The sequence below is a fragment of the Rhineura floridana genome, chromosome 1, assembly GCF_030035675.1.
Source record: "Rhineura floridana isolate rRhiFlo1 chromosome 1, rRhiFlo1.hap2, whole genome shotgun sequence".
NCBI lineage: Eukaryota > Metazoa > Chordata > Lepidosauria > Squamata > Rhineuridae > Rhineura > Rhineura floridana.
Genome location: NC_084480.1, coordinates 281,798,756 through 281,821,434, shown reverse-complemented (window position 1 = coordinate 281,821,434; position 22,679 = coordinate 281,798,756). Strand labels below are relative to the sequence as shown.

General features: G+C 40.9%; 1 protein-coding gene across 7 annotated transcripts in view; it reads left to right on the top strand.

The window, feature by feature from the left end:
• The window catches only part of RUNX1T1 (RUNX1 partner transcriptional co-repressor 1), a 228,537-nt gene that overhangs the window by 188,929 nt on the left and 16,929 nt on the right, over positions 1–22,679 (top strand). For 6 of the 7 annotated variants that reach the window (XM_061602866.1, XM_061602831.1, XM_061602845.1 and 3 more), the window contains 2 exons: positions 8,182–8,250; positions 19,115–19,305. In XM_061602866.1, coding sequence (XP_061458850.1) covers positions 8,182–8,250; positions 19,115–19,305 — 260 coding nt within the window. Of the gene's footprint in view, positions 1–8,181; positions 8,251–19,114; positions 19,306–19,448; positions 19,590–22,679 lie in introns of all 7 variants that reach the window. The other variant, XR_009759645.1, reaches the window with a different exon arrangement.

Below are 22,679 nucleotides of genomic sequence, written 5' to 3'. Positions count from 1 at the left end.
TAGATGTTAAGGAGCATCAGTGATAAAATTTAGCCCAGTGAAACACCATATGAGCCCCCAAGTGGCTGAGCTAGCATCACCAATGATAACTCATTGAATGCATTCCAGCTGAAAAGAATGGAACCATATTCAGGCTAGATCTGACACTCTTGCTAACTATTCAAGTTGGATTAACAGAATTACACAATCACCTTATCCAAAGTCCAGAAGTATCAAGAAGGAAGAGTTCTCTCTGTCATCTTCAAGACATAGATAATCTACCAGAGATCCTAAAGCTGTCTCAGTCACATAACAACGCCAGAAGTCTGGCTGGAATGGGTTGAGGGAGGATGTAGTCTTCTGCTGCCACAACTTCAGCTAACCACTCCTAAAACGGAAAATTTGAGACTGATCTAGAGCTGGCTAAATAATTCCCATCTAGTTTCTTCAGAAATAGTATATTATCAGTTCCTCTCTCTTTGTGATGTTTGCTGTTTCAAACCATAGGTCTTTAAGCTCCACTTGACTAGCTTTAACCATGCAAGATGGGCAGAAATCTAAACAACATGTGATAGTCTTCACAATGCCAAGCACTCTGTCAACGTCCTCAAGGAAAACAGGGCTGAAATAATTTTCCTTCCATTCTTTCGAATTTCATAACTTTGTCTGGGAAGATTGATTGATATGATGCAGAGTCTTTTTAGAAGCTTTTGCTCATTTCCCTATTCTAGAACTATGGAGACATGCCTCAAAATGCACAAAGCCACGCAGGCTGATATCATCAGATCCACTTACATAATTTTGTAAAGAACAAAAGAATATCATATTATTTTTATCATTCTTTATAGCACACTTCCCTCTCCAGCTTAATTTTTTTAAAACACTATGGAAGTCTTTTATAAGATCTTGATTTTACAGAATCTTGGTTTCATTATCTATGTGAATTGTGGTTGGAATATGAGCTTGATTGATCTTTGTGCTTGGAAATTGCACCAATTAGCTAGCAATCCGGTCAATGATGTCATTGAATTACATTTACTTTTGACTCTTGTGTACTTAAACAAGCCAGGACAGCATTTTTCATTTCATTTTATTTTTTATTAACATTGCTATCATGTCTAAAGGCTGTAGTGAAAATCAGGGTTTTATTGCATAGCATCTGCTCTTTGCAGTTTGACAGAAGACATAGCAGAGGAGTGTACCAAGGAGCAGACAGAAAAGCCAGTGTGTCAGCTAGGGCTGTGCACTGTATATGTACAAATAACAAACCAAATAGGGCTGATGCAGGCCAATTTCTATCTTGTCCGATTCTGGTTGAAGTAGCTACAAATCTCTACAGAGAGGATTGGCTAGTCCTGAATCAATTTGTAGAGGTTTTTACAGATCTGTAGCTCAAAACAGTCTGTAATGAACACAGACAGGGTGTCTGTGAAATGGAGCAATTACAACACCATAAAGGGAGAGAGGGAGGAAGGCTAGAATTCTGTCACCCCACCCAATACTCTCCAATGACAGTGCTTGGAAAGACTGAAGTTCTGTCTCTTAGAAATGTTTGGTGGGGTTTGGGTGGCATTTGTTCAGCTTGGGTATGTTTCTCTGTTCTTTCCAAATCAATCCCAGTCCCATACTTGTTTACATATTTTTTAAAAAGAATGTTTCTTGTTTGTGTGATATTTTTTCTATTCTGATTTCTAAGAATTATTATTAAACCTTGTGGGCATATTTACCCAAAGCTTTCTGAATTCAGTCTTATTATTTTCCAATAGCTGACCACAAACAATAAGGAGCAGCCAGCTTGTATGGATACACGTGTTGGTGGTGGTGGGCATATTAGCCAGCATTCTGAGTTAAAGATTATTGTTGTTGTTATTTCAAAATGCTAACCACAGTGAATATTAATATTAAATAGTATTTTTATTTTTCCTCTCACTCACTATTGCTGTTGGCAATCTGCCACCTACATGACAGGGTCTTTTTTTAAAAAAAATATTGGAAAAAGCATATATTAAAGGTGACTAGCATTAAAACCCCTGGAGCTACTCTCCTGAAATTTGGCAGAGTTAGTCCCCTCTATAGGGGCTACCATGTCACCAAATAACAACAACAACAACAATAATAAAAATAATAATAATAAAAACACTGAAGGCTCGGTTTTGTGTCAATATTAAATGAGCCTCACTAACTTGGGAGGACAACCAAGGCTGCTCCTGCAGATGATCTTAGTGATCGAGCTGGGATATAAGGGTTCAGCCAGTCCCTAAGATACCCTGGATCTAAGTTGTTCAGGGCTTTCTAAATTAATACAAGGACTTTGACCCTGTCTCAGTAGCAGATGGGCAGCCAGTGCAAATGTTTTAAACATGGTGTCACATGTTTCGGCCCTGTGCTCCCATCAACAATCTGGCCACTGCAATTTGCACCAGCTGGAGCTTCCAAACCAGGACCAAGAGCAGCCCCACATTATTTATTATTTTATTTATTTATTTATTATTTTATTTATATCCTGCCCTTCCTCCCAGCAGGAGCCCAGGGTGGCACATAGAGTGCATTGAGTAATCCAGCCTCACGGTTACCAGTGCATGGACTACAGAGGTCAGGCTATCCCTGTACAGGAGTGTCTGTAGCTGATGAACCAGACAAAGCTGGTAAAAGGCACTCCTAGCCACAGAGGATACTTGGGGCTCTATGAACAAAGATTAATCTAGGGGAGTACCCCTAAGCTACAAACCTGGTCCTTCAAAGGAAGCACAACCCCACCCAGAACAGGTAACCTGCCTATCTCCCAGACATGGAAGCCACCTACCCAAAGTGCCTCTAACTTCCCAGGATTTAAGCACAGTTTATTGTCCTTCATCCAATCTACCACAGCATTCAGACACCGATCCAGAGCATTTACAGCCCCACCTTATTCAGATGTCATGGAGAAATAGAGCTGAGTGTCATCAGCATATTGCTGACACCTTGCTCCAAAACTCCCAATGATTGCTCCCAATGACTTCATACAGATGTTGAATAGCACTGGGAAGGGAAAAGTACCCTGCGGAACCCCGTTGCACTAGTGCCAAGGGGCCAAGGAATACTCACCCAGTGTTACTCTCTGGATCCGACCCTGAAGATAAGAGCAGAACCACCATCATCCAATGCCTGCAATACCCATCCCACTGAGTTGGTCCAGGAGGATACCATGGTCAATGGTAGCAAATGTCACTGAGAGATTGAGCAGAAGTAACAGGGTCACATGTGTCTCTCTCATGATAAAGGTCATCCATTAGGGTGACCAAGGCTGATCCTGTTTTGAAACCAGGTCTGAATCCAGATTGTGATGGATTTAGATAATTAGTCTCATCCAGGAATACCTGCAATTGCTCTACAACCACCTTCTCCACCACCTTTGCCAAGAAAGGGGTGTTGGCGACTGGTCTATAGTTGTTACACTCCTTTGGGTCCAATGTAGGCTTAAAAAGAAATGGACGCACCACCGCCTCTTTAAGGGCAGTGGGCATCACACCATCACACAAAGATGCGTTTACTACACCTGTAACCCATTCAGGTACCCCACTCTGGCTAGCTTTAATAAGCCAGGATGGACAAGAATCTAATGAACAAGTGGTCAGGCACATCACTCCAAGCATCTTGTCCATGTTATCAGACTGCATTAAGTGGAATTGATCCCACAACATTGGGTTCGACGTTGCATTGGACTCCTCAGCTGGCACTGCCACAATAGTAGCATCTACTGTTGAGCCGAGTGACTTTGTTTTTAGCCAGCCAGTAACAGCTGGACATGGTGTGCTCCAGAGGTCCATCCCCCTGGTCATGAGTGACCAACCTCCGGACCACACAGAACAACTCAGCAGGATAGTTACTCAAGGATGCAATGGAGGCAGCAAAGTAGGATCTCTTTGCTGTCCCCCACTGCCATGTGGTCGGCCCAGTGTGCATAGTATCTCCATGGTGCTGCCAGCCTGTGCATGCCTGATGCCACCTACACATGTCAAGTATCGCAAACCTAATTTTTAAAATCCCTCCTTTTCCCCAAAAAAATCTTGAAGGAAGAAACAGTGGAAACACAGGAGCATGAAAATTGGCATGACTGAGCACTCAGTGTCTTTCTAAAAATATTGTTTTGGGAAAAGCAAAATTTAAAGGTAGCTAGCATGAAAACCCCTGGAGCTACCCACCTGAAATTCGTCAGGGTTACCTCCTTCTATAACTTCATGTCCCTGTATGAAAAAACAAAGCCATTATGTCCATTTTAATTTTAAAAGCATTTTAAACTTTAAGAGTGGAGCTGTCCACTTGCAGCTTGGCAGGGATCCCCTGTAAAATAGCTATCATTACTCCAGATTTCATGTCTCTAGTTCAAAAAACAATGTTACAGCTGTGTCAGTTTTGCAATGTAAGTCAATGGGATTTCCAGAGATTTGTAATATCTGGATTCTGAATCGGGTAGCATCAGGTCCAAATCGGTCCAGACTAGATTGAGCCTGGTCTATATTTACAAATCAGAGCCACAAATTGGATCGGAGGGGTACCTGCACAACCCTAGAATCAACCCTTAATAGTGTTCCTCAGCTATAGCATCCAGTAGCAGTTGTTGTAGTGGGGCAGAACTGTAGAGGCATTGTCCTGACATTAGTGTCTCTACAGCACGGGTGGGGAACCTTTGGCCCTCCAGATGTTGCTGAGCTACAATTTCCATCATCTCTGGCTATTGGCTATGCTTGGGAGTTGTAGCTCAGCAACATCTGGAGTGCCAAAGGATCTCCAGCCCTGCTGTGCAGATTACCTGGAGGAGGTAAGGTGGTGGGAGGTTGGAGCTATGTGGATGCATTGGAAGAACTGCAGAATTGGTTCCAGCAATGCATCTGCCCAACCTCAACCTTGCTGCCATCCTGTTCCATCCTAGTCACATCCAGGTAAGCTATGGTGATACCAGTATTGGGAGGGCAGCTTCATGGTTCTGCCTCACTACACTGGCCACTTTTGATAAGATGCAAAGTAGAAACTTGAAATCATTGCTTCAACAATATGAAGTTCTAGTTTTGGATTTTGGATTTCATAATGATTATAACAAATAGTTAAAACTATAATGGAAGGTTTCTGTGTGATTTTGTTTTGTTTTGTTTTGAACTGTAGTGCTATTTCATCTTGCTGTGCAGGGCCAGTCCCAGTATCCTCAAGCAATTGTCCCAGTACCCTGGGCCCATGGCTGGCCTGGGCTTCTCTTAAAAAGAAAAGAAAAAGAAAAAAAGAATCAGCCTAGCGCTTTAAGAAGGTCTTGCCACTTTTGTCATTTTCCAGCAATGTAGCATTGATCTGGGGCATTATGAGAAATTTTCACGGTGGCTTAACACAGCCCCTCAGAGGTGCTTGAAGCACTGTCTGTTGTTGTGGCTGTCACTGCCAGGTAAACTCACCTTGAGCCACTGATGGAAGAAAGGGTCCACCAGAGGGCACCTGGAGTTAGCATTGCTGCAACAGTCATAATGTTTCTAGAGAGCTTCAGTGGAAGCTATGGTTTCATATTCCTTCCTTTACAGAACAGCCAATAATCTACTGAAGTTAATTGCCATTGATTTCAGTGGAGTTTAAATCTCACCCACAATGATTAATGGAGTTGTAAGGTGGTCTATTCTCTGACTGCCACATGTGAAGCTTACTGTGGACTGTATTGTTAAACCTGCCAGGTTCAACAGACATGATTTATCTCCCTGCTTTATATCATCTGCAATATGCATTCAGCTATGAATCCCTTTTTCCTGGGGAACTAGAACATATTATCCAAGTAATCTGTTGCATTTATTTTAGCTTTTGAGTATTGTTTCACCTCATCGTTGGGTTATTTTATTCTAAAATAAAGAATGCTTTATTCTTTATTTTAAAATAAAGAATATTGTTGGTGTTTGGACATGATTAGAGAGATAAAGGAAGTGAAACCATCAGTAAGCAACCCAATACAGAACACGCCCTCATATTATTTTAATTGGAATATATGACTTGCTCCTAAAAATAAAACCCATGGTGGCAGCTAGTAGGCAGTGTGGAAGTTATCTGTTGCACTAACCTAATACAAATGTGATGCTGTCTTGCCACACTATTGAAATACTATTTAATTGATAATGCAAATATATATGATTTGGGTTAGTAGTGGCGTAACATCCTAGTTTCAAACATTTTTATTTATTTATTTATTTGCTTGCTTGCTAAACAGATTCCTTTCTGTAGCAGTTCTTGAACCAATAGCCAAATTGAGCAGGTGGCTGCCTGCTGAAAGCACCACCTTTTCATGGCTGTTGGGACTGGCTATACGTGTGTGGTGTGGGTGGCTTGCTATGACCCCCCCCCCCAATTAATAGATCCAATGTCTACAATTTATTTTCTTTCTAGATTCATTTATCCCCCAGTTCCTTAACAGAGCAGTCCAGAAGTGATTGTTTTCTTTTAATATTTTGTGATGTTTTGTTCAATGTTTTAATCTAGGTTGTAAACTGCTTTGAAATTTGTTTTCCAAATAATATAAAGCGGTATAGAAATGACATACATACATACATAAATAAATAAATGTTAACATCTGTCCTCCAAAAGACAATATAGAAGCAAAAGGGCAGTCTTCTCAAGACAGATTTTGTTGAGATTCTACTATATAGTTTGAGGTGAAATATTCAAACTCAACAAGGGGACTTTGGCCTGAACTAGATAAACAGCTTATTATGGGATAAACAGGTATAGGAATTGCAGGTGTGAATGCTCACCAACAAAATAAATAAAACTAGCATGTTAGGACATATAGGAGGCTGCCTTATACTGAATCAGACTGCGGCCTGTCTTGTTCAGAGTTTCAGATGGAACTGTTTCTCAGTCCTGCCTTGAGATGCCTGGCACTGAACCTAGGACCTTCTGTCTGCAAAGGAGATGCTCAACCACTGAACTACGGCCCTTCTCCATGTTACAGAGGCATCCAGTATGCTTTGTGCAGGGAGCCTTGCTATATATGAGCAGATTGCTGGTTCTTCTGCCTGCAGTCTGAAATGGTAGTGTCCACAAACTGATCCTACCATATGATGAACTGTTTGGTGAAATGTCAAGAGGAAGATAAAATGTGGGCATTCCCCCCATCTTAATTCCTCATCAAGCTTTAGAAAAATTCTGATGATCCAGCAGCTTTGACATCCAAAAGCCACACACCCTTTCAACAGCTGACTTAAGAGTTATATCACCTTGTGGTTTTGTGCTAGCACAGTAGTAGCCAATGTGGTGTCCTCCAGATGTTTTTGAACTACAACTCTCATCAGTCCCAGCTAGCATTGCCAATATTCAGGTTTGATGGGAACTGTAGTGCAACAACATCTCGAATGTACCATATTGGCTACCCCTGTGCTAGCACTTCCATGATATTTTTTACCAATCCTTATTGCCTGCTGCCACCCTTGCTATATCCAGAACTGCTATAGAGGGTTTCCCAACTCGCAGCAGCAGCAGCTTTTCGGGAAGCGTGGGGAGCTGCAGTATTAGCAAAAAAATTAGGTGCTCCATTGCACAAGTAAAAGTGCTTTCCACTAGTACAGAATCACTGTTAGATTCAGCCCCATGGATCTGCAGTTTCTTGCCACAGTCCAGCATTTGAGAGTTGCCACTGCCGCTGGGGCTTTCCTGTTATGGACTCAAGAATGTTAACTCCTTCTTTTGGTTTGAACTCACAGATACTGACTTAGTTACAGACTTCTTTTTTATGTATTCGAGTCCCTGGCTCTTATTGAGAAGACCGAGATAAATATTTGCTGCTTTTATTTTCTAATATTGCAGCTAAGAGTTCGATGACAAATATTCTCCCCTCATCAGCCCCCAAATAGATATTTAAGTACCATATTGTAATTTCTTTTCTTTAACTTTTTCATAGTCTGACTACAAGTGAAAGCGAAGGGAGAGGTATGAAGAGTGTCTCACTTGGCTGGCCTTGTATTAGCAAATGACAGCATTATGCCAGATCAATTTAAAATAAGCCGATTGATCTGTTGTGTAAGTGATTTGGGAGTAATGGCTTTATTGTCCTCTTCGTTTTATATAAAGGCTGTATTTACACTCCCTTTACTGAAGCATCAAAGAGAAAGGGCATTCTTTTTTTAAAAAAAAAGTCTGTTTAACCATTACTTAATATACTACTCTTTCTTTTCCCCCTTATCCTCCTCCTGCTTCCTATAGACTCACATCGGGAATTCCTTCACAGGCCTGCTTCTGGATATGTGCCAGAGGAGATCTGGAAGAAAGCTGGTAAGAATTGTTTAAAAACACGAGTCTAGCAGTTTGGCAGCTGTGTGCATTTGTTAATGTTCTGATGTAAGGAATAAGAAGGGGAGGCATGCTAGTAATAAACCAGTTTCAATTAATAATCTTAAACTGGAACAGGTCAGAACACAGAATAGTTTTAATTCTAGCAGTGTCTACGTCTGAAGGTGGGATGTTGATATAGTATTTAAAAAGAAAAGAAACCCAGAAATAAGAGTTTCAGAGCTTGTTTAACATTTCCTTCTGGAAAGTTATGGTTCAGCCTGAGCCTTCATATACATGATTTTTCTCATGGTTTATTGTTTTGAAGTAAAATAAAAGTCTTAATTTGGAAAGCAATATCTACCGAGAAATCAAAGTGTTGTGACTGCAAAGCTGTGCCACTTGCTTTAGCATGTTGTATTTGAGGTGGTGATGGGGCTGGATGTGGGCCAATAAATTGAAACTGAATGCTGAAAAGACAAATATGTATCTCAAGGCCAGGAGGTGGAGTGACAGCCTGTCCTGGATTGGGTTGCACTCCCCTAGAAAGATCAGGTCCATAACTTGCAAGATGGAAGCCCTCTGGGTTGGTGGTTCCTGAGTTTGGATAATTGTTCAGTTGCCTGCTTTGGATAGGGTCGTACTCCCTCTGAAAGAGCAGGTCCGTAGTCTGGCGACACTCCTGGATTCATCTTTGTCGCTAGAGGCCCAGGTGACCTCAGCGGCTAGCAGTGCCTTTTACCAGCTTTGGCTGGTAAGACAGCTGCGGACATTTCTGGACTGGGATAGCCTGACCACTGTTGTCCATGCACTGGTAACCTCCAGGTTGGATTACTGTAATGTGCTCTATGTGGAGCTGCCTTTGAGGTTGGTCCAGAAGCTGCAGCTGGTACAAAATGCGGCAATGAGACTGCTCACTGGGGCAGGGTATCACCAACATGTCACCCCAGTGCTGAGATAATTGCACTGGCTGCCCATTAGCTACCGGGCTAAGTTTAAGGTTCTGGTTTTGATGTACAAAGCCCTATACAGCTTGGGACCAGGATACCTGAAAGACCCTCTTACCCCTTATATACCCAGTTGATCACTATGCTGTGCAGATGAGGGCCTCCTGCAAATACCGTCTTATCAGGAGGTCCATTTTGCACAACGTAGTAAGTGGACCTTTAGTGTTGCGGCAGATACCCTTTGGAATTCCCTTCCCTTAAATATTAGACAGGCGTCATCTCGGTTATCTTTCCGGTGCCTACTGAAGACCTTCCTCTTTCAACAAGCCTTTTAAGTAGAGGCCTTATTTCAGTCTGTGTCAGTGTTGAAATCGCTTTATAAAAGATGTTTTTAAAGATGTTTTGTTTTAATATGTTTTTAAAGATGTTTTGTTTTAATGTGTTTTAATGTTTGTTTTTATGATGTTTTATAGTGTTTTTTGTGGTTTGGTTTGACGTCCTGGGCTCCTCCTGGGAGGAAGGGCAGGATATAAATTTAAATAACAACAACAACCTGGTGATGTTCCTGGATTCAGCCTTGTCACTGGAGGCTCAGGTGGCCTCAGTGACTAGGAGTGCCTTTTTCCAACTCCAGCTGGTTTGCCAGCTTTGGACTCTTTGGACAGAGATTACTTGGCCTTTTTGCTCCATGCTCTGGTAACATCCAAATTGAATTATTGCAATATGCTCTGTGTGGAGCTGCCTTAAAGGTGGCCAGAAACTTCAACTGGTCCAAAATGCAGCAGCCAGATTACTGGCTGGGGTTCCATTTAGATCTCATATAACCCATTTTAAAATAGCTACATCGGTTGCCAGTTCATTTTCGGGCCCAATTCAAGGTGTTCATGATTATGTATAAAGCCCTAAATGACTTAAGCCCCAACTATCTGAAAGACTGCCTTCTTCCCTACAGCCCCTCTTGGGTGTTAAGATTGGCAGAAGGGGCCTCTTGGTAGTTCCACTGCCCTCAGAAGTTGTGGGAGTGCAGGAGAGGGCATTCTCTATGCAGCCTCTAAATTGTGGAATTCCTTCCCATCAGGTGTGTCTAGCATCTTCTGTACAACTTTCATGTAGCTCTTCACCCTGGCTTTTGACTCTTGAGATGTATATTTTTAGGACCTTCTCTAGTTGTGATCTAATTTGTTTTAAATTGTGTTTAGCAATGTGTTTTATACTATTGTGACCCACCCTAAGACCTACTGGTGAAGGATAAAATTATGATTATGATGATGTTCTTATGCTTCAGGTGGAAGCCTGCATTTGGATTTTAAGCAACGGGAACTGATCAGTTCACCTAGCCTAGAGCTGTCTCTGTTAGTGATACCCGTTGAGAACTTAATTCAGAAAATTTTGGAGAGGCAAGCTCAAAAGGCAGTAGCTCTTAGGATTTGCAGATTACAAATCCCAAGTGCCACTGTTCTAAATCCTGACTGGGGTGGGGAAGAATTCTGATGAAGTTGGACTTGGCACTGGATTTTCCAATAGTCCATATGTTCACTATTTTGTGGAGAGATCATGTTTGATGTGAACTTCAGCAGCTTTCCTCAACAACAGATTTTTTTATTTAAATCTCTTCAAAAACAACATTGATTTTGCTCACAGCACAGCCGTCATTTATATGGGTTTTTTCCTCTCTCTCTGTCACCTTCCACTCAAATAATCCAAGTGATCCAAGTTCCAAGTGGGAGGGGGCGAGCCTCTCTGCTAGAAAAAAAAATCTTGAACCTGTAAGTACAGTATTCAAAGGGTTAATATTCCAGAGATTAAAAGGCAACCCTAGAAAATCTCCTTAACATGGGCATTGAGTCAGTGGCCAAGTTGAGGAGACTCTCTAGGCTTGCCATTTAATCTCTGGATATTAACTCATCAAATGTGCTTCCACCTTTCAACAAGCCCAGGATGCCCAAACCACAAGATAATCCTTTAAAGATTCTCCTTCCCCTCCGTCTTATTTGTAATCTCTCTCACATAAACGCAAACAAACATACACACACACACTTGCCCCTCTTTTCCTTTCAGCTACTCTCCCTGTCAGTATGGGGACATTAAAAATAACATTAGCAATAATGTTATTTTCACTGGGGATGGGGAAGATTGAACTGGATAAAAGCAGGAGATAGTGAAAAACAAACAAACATGGAATGTAACTGTCTACCAGTTTGGTGGAATGGGCTCAGTTTGGCACCATCAAAACAGTACAGAAAGGAACAGGGAGGAAGGAAACAAAATCCATCTTCCCCACTTGCTGTTGCTGCAACTGCTGCCATCTCCACTTGCTGTAAATAAAGAGAAGGGTGAGACAGTTGCCTTGTGGGGTCGACAGGTTGGCAGATCTTTTTATTTTCTGAGCCATGCTGCTCCAAGGAGGAATGAAGCCTGTCTTCCTGTTACTAGAAATCCTGCCAGCTGCTGCACATACTACATTTTTCTTTTTTTTTTTACAGTTTGATTATTTATTGCATTTACATCCCATCTCAAAACCCCTGTGAGGTAGATGAGGCTGAGAGTTGGTCCAAGAGCACCCAGTGAGATCCATGGCAAAGTGAGGATTTGAACCCGGGACTCCCTGGCTCTAGTCTAATACTACCCACTACATCATATTTTTAATTGATTGGCAAGCCTTCTCCCCTACATCTCTGCATTGAATCATGATATAATTTCAGGGCAAAACTCAGATGAAATCAAACCAGTTGTCGATCTTGCCTCATTTTTGCCTTGAATCTGTGAAAGGACTTGCTTGTAGTTTACTTGTAGCAGTGTGATGATATTGTACAACAAGCGCAAGCCACACATCCAAAGCAGGTGAGACAATAAATGCTGCCTCAGTTCAGACCTCATATTATTGTGACACACATGTGATGGTCGTTTTCAAAAAATCACTAATAATCCCAGCAATTTCTGAAAAGGAATGACACCTACGAAAAAGCATGGAAACGATCTTAGTCTAGACTCTCAGGAATAAATCATCAAGCATATACTATCAATACCAGAGAGAGAGGCTACAACTGAAGCACATAATTGTTGTGAGGATAAAAAAGGTTAGACGTCCAAAATGGAATACTGCCTGCTTGCGGGCTTCCCCCAGGCACCTGGTTGGCCACTGTGAGAACAGGATGCTGGTCTAGATGGGCCACTGGCCTGATCCAGCAGGCTCTTCTTCTTATGTTCTTATGTAAATTCCTTGGAGGAAGAATGGGATATAAATGTAATAAGTAAATTGTAAGGGTTTCTGTGGAAGCAAGGTAGGATAGGATTCTCTAAGAACATAACATAAAAACACAAGAGCCTTCTGGATCAGGCCAGTGGCCCGCCTAGTCCAGTATCCTGTTCACCCAGTGGCCAACCACATGCCTGTGAGAAGCCCACAAGCAGGTCCTGAGAGCAAGAGCACTCTCCCCTCCTGCAGTTTCCAGCAACTGGCATTCAGAAGCATACCACCTCTGACTATAGAGACAAGGCATAGCCATCATGGCCAGTAATCATCAATAGCTTTATCCTTCATGAAATCGTCTAATCCTCTTTTAAAGCTGTCCATTCTTCCTGTCCCCATAGCATGACATCCTCTCCTCTGCTTGGCCCAGCTGAGCCCTTGCAAACGAAGCTGAGTTGGCTAGTCTGATGGGAATCTCTATCCTTTCCTTTCTTCCCAGGCAAATTATTGCACTTCATTACCTCATTAGTACATACAATCATTCTGACAGCATCTTAAAGCCAAACACTGTCATCAGCTTACATGTTTTACAGAATGCAATTGGCCCTAATTCTAAGGGGCCCCTTCGTAATTACAGCATTTATGTGCAGGGTACTAAAAACTATCTTTACATGGCATGCCCTGCAATGGCATTAATATTTGTAAATCTCTTACCAACTGCACTCTACTGATTGTGTGGAGAGTCTCCACATCAGCACCAGTTGCTGCCATGTAGATGTAGACAAAGATTTTCCACATGTTCTGACCAGTGTATATATCATATTATGGTTACCACTACCATGAGACTAGAAAGACTCTCTGCCGTGATACACTCATGACATTGCTTGTCCCCTCGTCAGATATTCCTCAAATAGGAGAATACTCCTGCCACTACTCCAGACAACAAATGCCTCTCAGCAGTGACAGGCTTGATGATCACATGAGAGAAGCCTTGTTTAGCCTTGAAGGAAGCATGGCATCAAAGCTAGGCGAGCAGAACTCTTAGGCTCCCTTCCCAGAGCTAAAGGAGATCCCAGGGCCCTCTGAATTATCACAGAAATCTGTAAGATGTCCTCTCAATTTGCAGTGAGCCCAGTGCTCCAGAGGCCTTTAAGGCATCTTCTTAGTGCAAGGAGGTGCCAACAAAATTAGTTTATGAACTGCAAAAGCTGTTCTGCCAGAAAGGCATGACTTTATGACCTTTCCAAAGACCTGGTGAACCCCACACCACAAGCATACTTATGTCTTAGACTGGCATACTTGCAGCTAGAGAATTAGCCAGACAGTTCCTTTGAAATGGTTTGTGTTGAAATGTTAGTGTCGTTGCTCTGCATTTGGGTTTTTGTTGTTGTTCTTTGATTTTGATTTTTTCATTCATTTTTGAGAACTACAGTTATTTGCAAATATCAAGCAGAAATACCAATAAACAAAATTCTGGACCAAAGAAAAGGCCTGACAACTACAGCGGCCTGACAACTGAGCTAACATAATACCTGTTCTCATTATGCTTATGATATAGAAAACAATCTGCATGTGTTTATGTACAAACTGATTATCATGCTTATAGATTCATTAATACCTATCAATATATGTTTATTCCTCTACACAGTATTCTTCTTTGTATTTATGGCATTTTGCATTTTAAGTGTCTTCTCTGTATATTTGGGAATATTATATATATTACACATACACATGCAGACAGACACACAAGTCAGATTACATTATAAAATGTTTTTCCCATGCTTAGTCTGTAAAAGAGAGACAGTTGTCTGGATTCCCCTCCCCCCTTTTTAAAACATGCTCTTCATTTTAAGAAGATTTTCATTTATATTATAATAATATAGACAGTAAAATAAAATGCCCCATACTGAACAAAAGCAACACTGACATGTAAGTAATTAAACAACTAAAAACAAAGCATTATAAAAGGATCTTAGAAAGAAAGAGATAGACGCACATACACAAAATTAAGCCTCAGTAGAGGACGGCTTGTGTTTGTATTTCCATTCTGCAGAGACTACTTTAGATTGCCTGGACTGACAAAGCAAAATTAACATTTTTAGAAATAATCTTTGTAGAACAGCTAAAAATTGAGTGTGAGTCCCTGTCCACATATAGATAAAATCCAAAGTCTGAGAGTGAGAAGGGATGCTTGAGGAATTAGATTTCTGTGAATGCTGATGTGAACTGACATCTCCCAGACTAAAGTGCAGGTTGGAACATAATTATCCTTCAGATTTTGCACTTCTCCAAATTTTTTGATGTAGTTCTCGGCTCAAAAAAAGTACCAAAATGATTGAAAAATACGTATTTTAGGATATAATACATTTAGAAATATGTGCATTGAGGTAAGATGTGTTTAGAAGTGCATATTTTGTGATAAAATATGCATTTAAGTACTGATTTTCCACTTTTCAAATTAACATGGAAACTGGATGGAATACATGCAAAACTGACATGGACTAGAAACAGTCCATCCCTGGGACTGAGTACTAATAGTTGACCATTTTTAATCCCCTCTCATTCATATAAAATGTAATACATAAGACATTTGTTAACAGAACTGTATTCATTTGGTAACTGTGCTTCCTAAGATAAAAGACCTATATTTAATTTAGATTGTCTTTTTTTAAATAAAAAATGGTAATAAAATTTGCATCTGTGGATTTGTCTTCATATATTTCTTTTCAAGGGATGAGAGAATGTTTGCAGTTGGTAATAAATATTCAAGCATCTTCCAAATGTCCTACCAATTCTCTTTGCTGATCTGTGTGTGCCGGTGGGACTAGAATAGGAATGCATAATTTAAATATAAATTGCCTTATTTGCATATACAATTAGTCAAGCTGCAGCTTTGATCGTAAGCAAAAATTATTGTCCTGTTGCCACATAGATAGAATTGTAATTCACCTTGAATATTCAAAGTAAATGAATCCCTATCTTGCATAGCTACACTTTCTCTCCCCTAGACTTTTCTCTCTCCCCCAAACATTTATGGGAAGGTAATGGGAAGGCATATTTTTAACTCTCATAAAAATTAAGACTTTTTCTATATATTTTTTCTGTAGAACATTATGGTTTCCTCATCAGATTTTCAGATTAAACACGGTCTCTCTCTAGGAAACAGATATATTTTAATAAATGTATTTTATGATCAGCATCTACCTTCACATGTTTTAAAATATATATTTCAATCTATTAAGACAGTATAGAAGACAGTGCTTGCCTTTTAAATAGGGATTTTGACACTAAAGGTTGGGCATATTTAAAAATGACGAAGACCTTTGGTTTCAAATGGAATTGTTCTAACGAAACATATGGCATCAAATGTCAAGGTTGTGGCCAGCATTTAAAGAACTGTGTACGTTGTATTATTTACTTAAGGCCAAGGATTTTACCACCACCACCCATTCGCAGATCAAACTCCTTGTGAGGAGTTTCAGATGCACTTATAATATGGCATTGGGGTTGTTGAATATGTTGTTTGAAGCAGAGGGGTCAAAAATCTCACTGAGCCCTTGAATATACCTGGAAAAGGTACCGGAATCCTAGCCTGTATGATTAACAGTACAATCCTATATGTTTGCTCAGAAGTAAGCCCCACTAAGTTCAATGGAGCTTGCTTTGTATTAACTGTTTTGGATTTCAGCCTTAACCTTACATGCCCTCTGAGCTCAACAGTCTCATAGGTTAAGATATGTGATGGCCTAAGGTAAAGAGAACTAGATTTATATTTCTTTGGGATACTCTAGATACCACTGTAACCGCAGAACATTTGTAACTCTAATATTTTTATTCTACAGTAAAACATTTTTATTAGGAATCTTATGTTTTTAATTAAACAGAACATTTAATTAAGGTGCTTCTTAAGTAGGTGAAACAATTAAGTGCAAACACTTGAATGAAACATGTCATAATTAGTTTTAATAGAGTGTTAATTGGTACTAGGTTTGCCAAGTTAATAATTACTGCTTATTAAATTTTCAATTAATCATTGTCATTTTGCTTTGAATAAAGATGAAAATTAGATACACTAAATCAGGGGGAGGGTAGTTTCCCTGTTAATTAGAGGAGTTGGTTTTTTTAAAAAAAAAGAGAGAGAAATCACTTGTTTCAGTTGTCAGTTGAACACATGAAATCTTTCACTTCTCTTGCATAAGGAAAAAACCCAACTGGCTCATTGATGACAAGTCATGTTATCCAGTGTGAAAAAGCAGGCTGCATTATGTTAATTTCTGTTAGATAATTTAGATATAAGACACTGTAACCATCCTCACATTGTTCTATAGCCCTGGTTCAGTTATGCATTTGAGTGCTAGTCTAGAACAAGAGTTCGTCTCCAAATTTGTATGACCAACACATTTATTAAGGCATAAGCTTTCATGGACTACACTCCACTTCATCAGATGTCATCATAGATCCTCTTTAAGAGAATCACATGCTTCTTTTTGGAATTGCTGCTTCCTGGATGGCTGTAAACCACCCAGAGAGCTTTGGCTATGGGGCGGTATATAAATGTAATGAATACATAAATAATAACACAAACATATTAACAATAAAATAATATTAAAAGTGACATAAAAACAGCACACACGGTAGAAACATAAAACTATAGCAGCAAAGTAAAAACAAACAAAAAAGAGGCTTTTGATTTTTAAAGAAAGCCCTTCACCTGCCAAAATAAGGAGAGGAGGTGCTAGGTAAACCTCATTCCAAAGGAAGACTGATGCATCCAAGAACATCTTCTGTCTGGTCCCTTCACCTCCTCAGCGACAGAGCTCAGAAAGGGCATCCAATAATGAACTTAACAAGCAGGCATATTCATGTGGAAGAAGGGGGTGCATCTCCATCAGGTATTGAAACCTTGTAGGGCTGTAAAGCATCAGAACTTGCATGACTAATATCCACTAAGATCTCTGAAGTCCTGCTGGTGTGCCTGGCAGTCTTCATACTGAAGTCTTCTATGTTATTATTTGGGGCGGGGAGAAGAACTGGGCTAGGGCAAAGCTTGTGCCCAGTCCAGTGTTGATCCTGGTAGGGTTAATGTAAACAGCAACAACAACAATAATAATACTATCCTGCCCTTATTCCCAAAGAAAGCCCAGAGCAGCAGACAAGTGATAAAACACTAAAACCATATTTTAAAAAACTCTTAACAACAAAACATATTTAAAACTATTTCAGTACAGATACAGACTGGGATAAGGCATCTACTTAAAAGGCTTTTTGAAAGAGGAAGGCCTTCAGTTGGTGCCACAAAGAGAACAGAAATGGTGCCTGTCTAATATTTAAGGGGAGTGAATTCTAAAGGATAGGTGCCACAATACTAAAGATCCACTTCCTATGTTGTGTGGAATGGACCTCCTGATGAGATGATATCTGCAGGAGGCCCTCACCTGAGAACACAGTGATTGACTGGGTATATAGGGGTGAGGCAATCTTTCAGGTTCAGAATGCTACAGAATTCCGCAGCACACTACAGAATGTCAGAAATTGCAGCAATCACAAAACATCTCCTGTCTCCTCCAAAGGAGCCTAGGTTGGCACCAAAGTTAGCCCTGTAAGAAGATGGAGATTTAGGTGAACGTCATCCTTCACTGCAGGTGCTACAGCTTGTGTTCTGAATCACCCTGTGAAGGCAAACCTGTTGGGCCATGCTGCTTCAATCAATTCCTTAGATCAAATCAAGCACCCAAGAGCACACACCTCAAAATGCACATGAGAATTGCTTACTTGAAAGTGTTCCCATATCAGAATCTCTCTTTGTGTGGACACTAACCTCAGTGAGACTACCACATACTCTTCTTTCTTCAAATCTCAATTTCTGTGGCAGTCTCCTAATTCCAATAGCAAATGCTGCTCTCCAGGCCTCCCTATCTGGCCTTTGGGACTCTCCCTAGGCTATAGCTCTTACCAGCCCTGCTCTGTACCTGCCTTGAGTTCTTTTGCTTGGCCTGAGTACTCAGGGGGTACGTTTGTGTATATAGAATTCACAGGTTTTTGTATGACTGGAATGTAGACTGCTCCCATCACTGGTATGTAGCCTTCAGAAGGTTGCCCAGGAGGAAATGTGAACTTTGGGCTGAAACCCTGCCATACTGTCACTAAGCCAAAGTATGTACAACTGAAATAATAGCACATTCTTCCCCTATTTCCCTCTGCTTCCATTTCCCTCACTTCCTTTGTTGTTTCCGTTGTGTCTGTTTTTAGATTGCAGGCTGGGCCAGATACATAGATGGTGCTATATAATTAATAATGAAGATGTCAAAATATCTAAGCTATATTTTTTCTCCTTGACATGTAAGCTTTCCATGGAGAAATATTTTGATATGCTAGTGACTCAAAATCAGCAATTCCCTCCCATGTGCACTTGAGGTGGTATAGTCCTATAAGAGGACTATGCCACACAAACAGTGTGCTTGAATTGGCTCTAAGTAAGTAAATTAGAAAGCTGGAAATGCCCAAGTAATAATTCAAACTTAAGCTTTGCTTTGCTGTGTTTGTTCATTTTTGTGTGCTAAATGCTATGGTGTAACTTGGATACCCCTTTGGGTGAAGCCTTTTTCCCGAATGAGGAATATTACTCATGAACTTTCAAGATGTAACTATTTTGTACATAGGATCATTGCCCATTTGTTCTATACCCCTTTAATGTTCCTGTAAACCTGAGGGAAATTATCTTACTTTGCAGAGGAAGCAGTCAATGAAGTAAAACGTCAAGCAATGACCGAGTTGCAGAAGGCAGTGTCGGAGGCAGAACGGAAAGCCCATGATATGATTACTACAGAGAGAGCTAAAATGGAGCGTACAGTGGCAGAGGCCAAGCGACAGGCGGCAGAGGATGCACTGGCTGTGATCAATCAGCAAGAGGATTCTAGTGAGGTAAGGCATTCCCCTGCAAAAGAAATCAACTCCAGACTCACTCCCAGTATAAGCCTAAGTGGAGCCCATTACCCCTATTTCAGTTTCCCTTTCAAAGTGTGTTTTCTTCCCTTCGTGTTTATTTTCATGTGTCTTTGCACTAGGCAAGCTGTTGATTTTAAAGAAAAAACAAGAACGTTGCCTTAAGCAGAGGAAAGCAATAAGAAAAGAAGGAGTTGACAAAAGTTGAGTTAGGCGAATGGTCCCTATCTAGTTTGGCTGGGAGCTGATCTCCAATACTCAAGGTGAGATCTATTCCAGCTCTGCTGCCTGCAATCCATTTTGTAACTGGAGATGCTCTGTGATCTACCAGTGGCTTCAACATAAATTGGCTGATTGCAATCCCAAATACATTTACCTGGAAGTAAATCCCACTGTTTTGTTGAAACCTGTTTCTGAGTAGACCTAAAGCTGCATCCTTAAGTTCATTAAAATAAATAATTCCACTGGAAAAATAAGAGGAATCTCTTCCAAGTAAATGTGTCCAGGATTTGAATGCAGCTCCATGAAAAGTGGCTCCTTCATTTTGAGACAGTTGAAAGTACTTTCTCTATAGGTACTTTTTCAGCCCATCTGCTTTCTCCTTGTAGTAAGCAGGGTATGGTCTCGATTGTGTGTGGTGTTTTGTGGGGAAGGACCTTGTTGGTGAATAGAACCACCTCTGAACATGAATTTGGATTTGGTTATCTCTGGTCCCTCCTCGTTGCCCCTATTTCCTGGAAGCAACACATGATCCCAGATATTCATTTGAATTAGTGCTGTGCCAGAATTTTCTCCTGTACTTTTTCTTTGACCATTCACCATCAATTAATGAGAAAAAAAGATCACATTCAAAGAATATCAGTGTGTGTAGGTGGCAGGGGAGGGATTTCTGTGAAATTCTCATTGGTGGGATGCAGGGCCTTTGTTGCATTTGCCTTACTTTGAGGTGGCCAAAGGATGTTTGTGTGTGTCCTTTCTTTCATCTACAAATCATCTTTCTGATGATCTGCACTCTGCAGCCTTCCCAGGTGCCCCACTTACAGGAAAGCCCTTCAAGTGGTTTTGAGGAAGCACAGGTTGGGAAGGCTGCAGACCACCAAGAGATGACTACATGGAAGAGAATGCTCATTCACACACACACAACCTTCAGCCACCTTGCAAGTAAGTGAAAACTCTGCAAAAAGTATATATAAAATAATTTTTCAAGGCTGCCGAGAATTATGCAGGGAGAAAAACAGCCTCTTTCACGTGAGATGACATTTATATAGAATTGGCATCACACTAATTTGAATGGGCCTTCAGCTTTATTAATCAAGCGAGTGTACCCATCCTTCGATACCATAAGTGTACATGAACATGTGAAGCTGCCTTATACTGAATCAGTCCGTTGTTCCATCTTGTCCACTCCTCTGATTGGCAGTGGTTTTCCAAGCTGTCATTGTTGATAAAACTTTTTTTTCTGTGGATACCAAGGGTTAAACTTTGAAACCTACATGCAAAGTGTGTGCTCTTCCATGAACAGGCTGGTGCCAGAGGGCAGCCAGGTTGGGCCCCTGGGTCCCTGAAGGGCCTCTCCTTAGGGTGGGTGGTGGCATCATGGTGGCAGAGGCATCAAGCCCTTAGGGAAACCTCAGCCGCCATCTTGGTTGATGGCAGCCTTGTGCCCGCAGCGTGATAGGCCCCGGCATGCCTGGCACTGCCCTAGTGACCAGCATTTACTTTGAGAGGTAGGCAGAGCATGTTGCAGGTGGCCTGCGCAGGCCTGCGCAGCAGTGGGGGGTTGCCTTGGAACTCCCTCCTGCGATCTGCACTGCGGATCATGAAAGCTACCACTACCCACCCACCCTAAAGAGGGACACTTCAGGGAAAGATAGGTGGGACGGCCTTGTGGGTGGGCAGGAGTATGCTGGGTCAGGCTGGTGCCCAAGGGCCCTGGCATGCCTGGCGCCAGCCCTCTCCATGAAGATATGGGCATAAGGGCCAATATGCCAGTTTTAAGGCTGCTTCCCTAACCATGCTTACTGGTTAGTAGACCCCACTGAGGTCAGTGGGACTTGCTTCCAACAAAAGATACTTAGGATCGCACTGTTAGGTGTTTTATTACTCATCTGTTTTTATCCTTAACACATTTTAATGAAAGCAAGTATAAACTGAGTTTAAAGAAATCCAGGTGGAGTTTATAATGCCAAATTATGATTCCATTTCCCCCCCTCTCATAAATATTCCAGCATATATTCCTCAGTGTCCTGAAATACAGCAACAGGGAATGCAACAGTAGTTCTCACTTTTGGGCTTTTGTGGTTGAATGTTGATCTCACCACATTGGAAAAGGGGGTGGCATATTCGTGTGAGTAACCACAAAAGAATAAAGGGGAAGTGTCACCTTCTAGTGACATCTCCACGTCAAATTTATTTTATGAACTCTCTCCTAAAAGCAAATATGAGCCGGAGCATAGTCTTGGGCTGACGGTTTTTGTTTACTTTAAGCATAAAATCAAACTGTGTATAATTTGAAAAATAATATAAGGACTCCAGTTCCAATATTTCAAATAGCTTTCAGCTGATGAAAACAGCTTTTGGCAGAAAATAAATCCTTGTGTATTATTGGTGACTAAAAGAAGGAGGCTCCTGTGTATGTATGATCAGCATCAGGCTAGGTTCTCTAAGGAGAGGGGGACAGGAATGTGTTAGCAGAGTTGTGAGAATGTTTCTTTAATTAGAATTTATTTTTCCAGCTACAGAGATTATATGTGAAGGGAAGGGTGGGGACACAGCATCTGGCAGAAGAAAAATAGAATCAAGGAGTAAATTCGGGATAAAGATGCAAACCTCAGTTCAGACTACAGCTTGTCAATGAAAACTTCGGATTTTTGTGATATAGGACATATGGTACCATATATAACAAGGTCTCAGGAGTGTGTGTTTGTGTGTGTGTGTGTGTGAGAGAGAGAGAGAGCAATACATTTTGTTGCTGGTCCTGAAGTGTTTTGGATAAAATGAATTATTGTGTCTTTTAAAGAATAAAGAAATAGTAAAATCCTTGCAGCGAAGGAAGTCTCGATTAAACCTGCCCCAATGAACAGATGCTAAGTATAATTCCTTTCAGTTTAACATTGATGGGAAGATTTTGTTCTTTCCTTTTTATAATAGTCTTTTCTTCCCTCACCCCGGTCATTTACATGTAACAAGGTCTTTCTAAGAGCATGGCTTTTAATTAATTTCTTAACATAGAGATTTGCAAGGAGAAGTCTTGTTTACACATTTTGCACATTTGTCTTATTTTGAAGGATTTGTATGCTCTTAATTGTTTGAAATGCTTTTCTTAATATAGTCAGTGAACTGGTAACGTCAGA